This window comes from Oncorhynchus mykiss, chromosome 2 (assembly GCF_013265735.2).
Source record: "Oncorhynchus mykiss isolate Arlee chromosome 2, USDA_OmykA_1.1, whole genome shotgun sequence".
NCBI lineage: Eukaryota > Metazoa > Chordata > Actinopteri > Salmoniformes > Salmonidae > Oncorhynchus > Oncorhynchus mykiss.
The window spans coordinates 26,816,086-26,823,336 of NC_048566.1; the positions used below are offsets into that span (position 1 = coordinate 26,816,086).

The following is a 7,251-nucleotide window of genomic DNA, read 5'->3' on the forward strand; positions in this document are numbered from 1 at the left end:
GACAGACACATAGTTTGGTCTTGTATAGTATTTTTTCTCAACAACAAAGATGGGTTGTTCGTTCCAAATGCCTGCAAGTAATGCCGTTGTTGGACCTGATGCTATTCCTTCCACACCATATTGGAATGTTTCAGCATCACACGTTTTCAGCCATGAACCAGGAAGTATTTAAGCTAGTAGTGTGATGTCATTGTCATGCACTCTTCTCCCTCCTCATCAGAGCCCAACCCCCCCATCGATGAGGTCATCCTCACCCCAGGGGTCGTCAATAAGTTTGTGGAGTTCCTCAAGAGGAGTGAGAACTGCACTCTTCAGGTGGGTCAGGTGGCTGGGTCTCTCTCTGTCTGTCTGTTATTTGGATGTGCTGGGAATTCTTGGTTTGGTCTGTTAGAAATCGTAAAATGTATTCACTACACAAAATGACACTAACAAAAAGCTGTTGGAATATATGAAATTAAGTCAGATTCTTTAATGTTATATCGCATCCTGTTGGCATTAGTCGTCTGCATGACATCTGCATTGTATTGCTCCCTGCCAAAAGACCTAGCTAGTGAACTTTCCTCTGCCTCTTTATGACACTTTCAATCATAACTCTTCAGCCTGTGTATCTGTCTATGAGGGCTTGCACTATGCTCCCCATGTGACCATGGTGTGAACTGTGTGTGTGACACAGTTTGAGGCAGCCTGGGCCCTGACCAACATTGCCTCTGGGACCTTCCTGCACACCAAGGTGGTTATCGAGACGGGAGCCGTGCCCATCTTCATTGAGCTGCTCAACTCGGACTACGAGGACGTCCAGGAGCAGGTGACTGAACAGCCTGGGGGGGGCTGAAGCCCTTGGGGCAGGGTTGCAGCAGGATGGGGGGGGGGGCTGAAGCCCTTGGGGCAGGTTTGCAGCAGGATGGGGGGGCTGAAGCCCCTGGGGCAGGATTGGGGGGGCTGAAGCCCTTGGAGCAGGGTTGCAGCAGGATGGGGGAGGGCTGAAGCCCTTGGGGCAGGGTTGCAGCAGGATGGGGGGGGCTGAAGCCCTTGGGGCAGGGTTGCAACAGGATGGGACACTAACACATGGGTCACAGTGATAGCTAGCAGGAATGGGAATAAGATGTCATGGGATTTGTCCCGCCAAGAAGATTCTATCTGAATAGTAAACCAGCTATGTTTGCGTTCCCTAAATATAAATGCTGTAGCTGTATTCTGATTTTCTACCGTTCTCCCTGAAGTGTTCTCTTATTCACTCCCCTTCCATGGGTTTTAACGTAGCCAAGCATTAAGCAATCCCAGCCCAGTGTGGTCCTAGCTGTGTGGTTATATAGCTGTAGCAGTATATGGTATGGCCCTCCAAGCCCAGCTCTATATGGTGCTGATGTTTGTGTGGAAATATAGCTTAGCTGCAGCACTGTATACTATGGCTCCTAGCTGCATGCAAATATAGCTGCACTGTTACAGAATGGCAATATGCATGGCTGCTGAGTTAGAGGTGACGAGTGATTGGTGTGTTTCAGGCCGTGTGGGCCCTGGGGAACATCGCCGGGGACAACGCAGAGTGCAGAGACTACGTTCTCAACTGTGGCATCCTGCCCTCCTTACAACAGTACGTGTGTGTGTGTGTGTGTGTGTGTGCGCGCACACGGTTTTATCAGTCTGTAGGCCCATGCCGTTTTAACAAGGAGAAGTAGAGTTTCATACCACTACCTAATACATTGTATAATCCGATTAGTCAGGTTTTAATTGTGGTCAGAGAAACAAGGTGTACTAAACTGTTCTCTGCTCCCGCAGGCTGCTGGCTAAATCCAACCGTCTCACCACAACTAGGAATGCTGTATGGGCTTTGTCTAACCTGTGTAGAGGGAAGAACCCCCCTCCAGACTTCACCAAGGTAATAGGGTCTATTCCCACACTGCCCAATCAGAGGACAATTCTAACAGTCCAACAGATCTCACCTGTCAAATGCACAAACCACTCTGGGATTTTGACTCATTTCTCTCAAAGCCATTCTCTTAGCAAAACTTAATGTTCTCCTTTCACCATTATCCCTCTTTCTGTCTGTCTTCCTCCCTTCGCTCTTTTCTTCTTATTTGCTCTCCTCCCCAGGTGTCTCCCTGTCTGAGTGTGCTGTCCAGGCTGCTGTTCAGTAGTGACCCAGACGTGTTGGCTGATGCCTGCTGGGCCCTCTCTTACCTGTCTGACGGACCCAATGACAAGATACAGACCGTCATCGACTCTGGGGTCTGCCGCAGACTGGTGGAGCTACTCATGTAAGTACTACTAGACACAAACGCACACAAGAAATTGAGATGTTGGTGCACACTGACTGGTGTTTTTGGTCTTCCCCAGGCACAGTGATTATAAAGTGGTCTCTCCTGCGCTGCGTGCTGTGGGAAACATAGTGACAGGAGATGACATTCAGACTCAGGTAGAACTAGTTTTTATTTTCTTGCTACCTCCCCAATGGCTTTGTCTCTTCACCCTGATGTGTGTGAAGTTTTGATCCTTCACATGGTCCTAGCTGTGTCCATTGATTGTTCCAGGTGATTCTGAACTGCTCGGCGTTGCCATGCCTATTACACCTGCTCAGCAGTCCCAAGGAGTCCATCAAGAAGGAGGCCTGCTGGACTGTGTCTAATATTACAGCTGGGAACAGAGCACAGATCCAGGTGTGTGTGTGTGTGTACCTGTGCTTGATGGTAGCACAGTGTTTTAAGTAGTTGTCTGAGGGCTTTTATCATTGAGTTATACACTGAGTGTACAGAACATTAAACACCTTCCTAATTTTGAGTTGCACCCCCTTTTGCCCTCAAAACAACAGCAATACGTTGGGGCATGCACGTTACAAGGTGTCAAAAGCGTTCCACAGGGATGCTGGCCCATGATGACTCCATTGCGTCGCACAGTTGTGTCAAGTTGACTGGATGTTCTTTGGGTGTTGGACTGTTCTTGATACACATGGGAAACTGTTCAGTGTGAAAAACCCAGCAGTGTTGCAGTTGTTGACACAAACTGGTGCCCCTGTCACCTGCTAGCATTCCCCGTTCAAAGGCACTTCAATCTTTTGTCTTGCCCATACTTTTGCCCATTTGTCTTGTTCAATCCAGGGCTCAAGGCTTAAAAATCCTTCTTTAACGTGTCTCCTCCCCTTTAACAGGTGACATCAATAAGGGATCATAGCATTCACCTGGTCAGTCTGTCATGGAAAGAGCAGGTGTTCATAATGTTTTGTACACTCTGTAGGTCATTAAATGTCACAAGGTGCAGAGCGTTCAATTTGCCTCCTGGGGTCAAGGAGACCCCCAGCTCTGGAAAAACCATTGACAACTACATGCTGTTTTCAAGGGATTGTTAAAATAACGTTAACTATTTGGTTGTTATATCATCCCCTTAATGGTGGCCGATATTGTGAGTCTACCTTCACGTATCTGAAATTACATGATCAATTTATGGTTACTGATCATGAAAAGCGTGCAGTTACATGCTTTATAACTCTGATGATAGAGCTGAATGTGGAATAATCTGAACTGTGTAGTTCTGGGGGGAGGGGGGGTCTATATAATATGTCATCTCACTGTTCTATCTCTCTGTCTTGGTCAGACGGTGATAGATGCCAACATCTTCCCAGTGCTGATAGAGATTCTTCAGAAGGCAGAGTTCCGCACCAGGAAGGAAGCAGCGTGGGCTATAACCAACGCTACCTCTGGGGGCACTCCTGAGCAGATCAGGTAATAACGCACGTCAAATTCTTGAAAATAGAACCGGGGCTATCATTTTGGAGACTTGTTGCTTACACCAAGAATTCATGAAATGAATGTGAGTAGTCTCATGCTCAACTAGTTTTGTCCCAGTGTAGCAGGCCTGTATAACCCTATATCTGCTAAACCAAATGTAACAAATGTGAGTAAATCTAAATCTGTCTGTCTTGCTGTCCCTGTAGGTACCTGGTTAGTCTGAACACCATCAAGCCCATGTGTGACCTGCTGACAGTGATGGACAGTAAGATAGTGCAGGTGTCACTGAACGGCCTGGAGAACATCCTGAGACTGGGAGAGCAGGAGGCCAAGCAGAACGGCACCGGCATCAATCCTTACTGTGCCCTCATAGAGGAAGCCTATGGTATGTTACACATTCACACACCATCAGAGAATGGGACAGGCATCAACCCATAGATGTACGCCCAATTCTGTTTCTCCACCTATTCCCTGAAATTGCACATTTCTCGTGGATTTATAAGGAATGTACTGATGTAAGGAGGCAGAGGGAACGATTGCACTCTTTAGGGAGAAGGAGAAATGTCATTATGCTATGGATAATCACTTAGCCAGTGGAATGCACACACTGTTCCACTAGATGGCAGTAGAAATGTTGCTGTGAAGTGAATAGTGTACTCTGTAGTTCTTATCTAATGAGATGCAAGGACACATGCTGCCAAATTTAAACAGCCATTCGTTAGTGATTTATGACTCAGTATTGTCATGTGAGTCACTAAGGCCTGATATTAATTTGTGTGCGTATGTGTATCCGCTGGCTTTTCTTACAAGCACTGATTTTAGCTTATGGCTGCTTTATTTGAGAAAGTTCTATTTGCAATGACTGTGTAGATGTTGTACCTACCTTCGTTGAATGCACTGACTGTAAGTCGCTCTGGATAATAACATCTGCTAAATGTAAAAATGTCCACGGCAGGTCTGGACAAGATCGAGTTCTTGCAGAGCCATGAGAATCAGGAGATCTACCAGAAGGCTTTTGACCTGATCGAGCACTACTTTGGTGTGGAGGAGGAGGACGCTAGCATCGCCCCGCAGGTGGACCAGAACCAAGGCCAGTTTATCTTCCAGCAGCAGGATGGGCCCATGGAGGGCTTCCAGCTCTAACCACACCCTGACCTTTGACCTTCACCCCTTTGAGTATCTACCACCCCCCCAGGGGAGTCCAGTCTCCATAGGGCTGTTTAGACCTGAACTGATGACACTACCCCATCTCGCCTCTCTCACTGGACCCACCTGCTCTACCTCTCTCTCTCCAAATCTTCCTCTCCTGCAAGGCTAGCCTTGCCCTGCCACAGCACCCTATCTGGAAAGGGCGAGAGAGGGAGCATGAGAGAGAGAGAACCTGACTGACTGAAAGACTGACTGAGGACAGCTCATTCTTAGTGTTTGAGACTTCCTGGAGCTGTATGCAGCGTTTGGGTTGTTTCTTTCTATTGTAGACTATACCGTCTGTGCAGTGGCAAGCCTCCTAACATGGTAGTCATAGGAAAGAAAGAGTTGGCTGATATTTTGTCCCTAAAATGTTTTTTTATTTTATAATTTCCTGTGATATTATTATTATTATTATTACGACACTGGTGTCTCAATCACCCTCCATATCTCCTTTTTAAATGTGAAACTACCTCTTCAGTCTTCAAAAAGAAAAAAAAAGATATGAAGCATTTTGACTGAGGATTCTCTGGATTTCACCAGATAGTCCAAGTCAAACTCCTATCCCAACTAGTGTCCTGAAGAGGTTTAGTGACTGTATCAGCTCATTTCCTAACTTCTTGTACCCTTTGACCAGATCTGAGAGAACAGTTGGCTACAGACAGCCTACTGTTTTCGTTGGAGGATGTAAGATGATGATGATGATGATGATGTGTGTATTCCAGTGACATTATTATTTAAGTTGGAAAGCAGGTGGACATCTTTCTCTGGGGTCTCTCTTCAATGATAAAATTGACAATGGTTGACCTGGAGATTCCTAATCTTATTTATTCTGTTGAAATGTCTTTCAGTTCCTTGACCCTGGCAATATTAACTTTAGAATAACAGAACACCAGTTGCATCGAACTGACCGCAGTAATGTAGATGCATTGTGTAGGGAAACACTGCATGTCACTTGCTGCATTAGTCAGCATAGCGTTCAGCCAGGCTTATGCTTATCTGTAACAACGTTACGGTAGGATTGACACAACGTTAGGGTAACGTTGAGGAGTGTTCTGCTTGTGTGAGTGCTCCTTATTGAAGCGCCGCCAGCCAGCCACAGTACAGTGCCAGACGGGTTAGGTTCAGTGACTAGTATCTGTTGTGTGATGCAGTGTCTGTCTGTAACAATCTCCAGGTGAATAAAAACACAGGCTCTCAGAGTTCTTTTGTAGTTGTGTTTTTTCCCGTCATCTCACCATGAGTTATTATGATGTCATGACTTATTTGTTTTGCTGAAGTCTTTTTGTTTTATTGGTGGTGGTTAACCTTACATTGGACTTAACGCTATTGGACGTTGATATAAAATGCTCAGTTGAACTTGAGTGCTTTGTATATTATATATACATGTAAGAAATTATATGGGGGAGAAAATACCTACTAATTGGAAGGGGTGATTTATTAATTGCAGTATAATGTGTTTTCTGACTGAGATATGCAATGTTGTACTTATTGTTGAGTCTTTGCACACTTACCTGTTGCTGCTTTATTCTGATCTTTTGTTGGGTATGTGTTTGTTTCCTGGTTCCCCTCACCTTTACAACTGCTTCTAGAACATGTTTTGTTTTAAAACTGCTTCTAGAACATGTTTTGTTTTAAAACTGCTTCTAGAACATGTTTTGTTAAGGACTCCTTACATTTTTTTTTAAACTTTTTTTTTTATAAAAAATTATATGAACTCTTGATTGGTGAAGGAAACCCAACCTGGCTAAACTGAACTGCTGAGCCTTTATTAGTGTGTGACTACAAGTATTTCAGTATTCTACTTTTCTTTTAGTTTTAAACTCATCACTCCTGAATCCTGGCGCTTTACTTTTGGCGTGTTACATTTTTGGAAATTGAAGATGCTGTATACATTTTGAGTACCATATTAATTGATCTTAGGCCTTGGAAATGATATATTTACGTGAGATGGAAACAGTTTATAGTGCTACATTTTGTCATGCACATAAAAAATGGTGTATAGTTTTCTAATATTTCTTATGTTTGTACGATTGGATGATATATTATTTTTATGTTTTAGGTTGATTTATTTCTCCCCATTTGGGAATTGTTTTGGCTCTGATACAGAGGCTATAAGGACTGCTGTGGTATTCTGTCCAGAATTCTCTAGGTGGTTACCATATCATGCCGCCATTGTGGTTGTTTCCTTTAATCCAATGGACCACAGAGGGCTGTGTGTGAAGCTGGACTAAACAGCTCCTCTCTGTGTTACTCATGGAGCTGTTGTCTGGCTCTCCTTTGAGGGGTTAAGGTGGAGTTGACTGTAAAATAATGAAGAATAAAGAAATACAATGATCTGTTA

General features: G+C 44.6%; 1 protein-coding gene across 1 annotated transcript in view; it reads left to right on the top strand.

Moving 5' to 3' along the window:
- LOC110485096 (importin subunit alpha-6) overlaps nt 1–7,251 on the top strand; it is a 9,853-nt gene extending 2,602 nt beyond the window's left edge. Inside the window, exons 5-14 of the mRNA XM_021556171.2 lie at nt 221–315; nt 674–805; nt 1,503–1,591; nt 1,777–1,876; nt 2,092–2,255; nt 2,335–2,413; nt 2,529–2,654; nt 3,586–3,713; nt 3,926–4,104; nt 4,675–7,251. Coding sequence (XP_021411846.1) covers nt 221–315; nt 674–805; nt 1,503–1,591; nt 1,777–1,876; nt 2,092–2,255; nt 2,335–2,413; nt 2,529–2,654; nt 3,586–3,713; nt 3,926–4,104; nt 4,675–4,862 — 1,280 coding nt within the window. The 3' untranslated portion in view covers nt 4,863–7,251. The remainder of the gene's footprint in view (nt 1–220; nt 316–673; nt 806–1,502; nt 1,592–1,776; nt 1,877–2,091; nt 2,256–2,334; nt 2,414–2,528; nt 2,655–3,585; nt 3,714–3,925; nt 4,105–4,674) is intronic.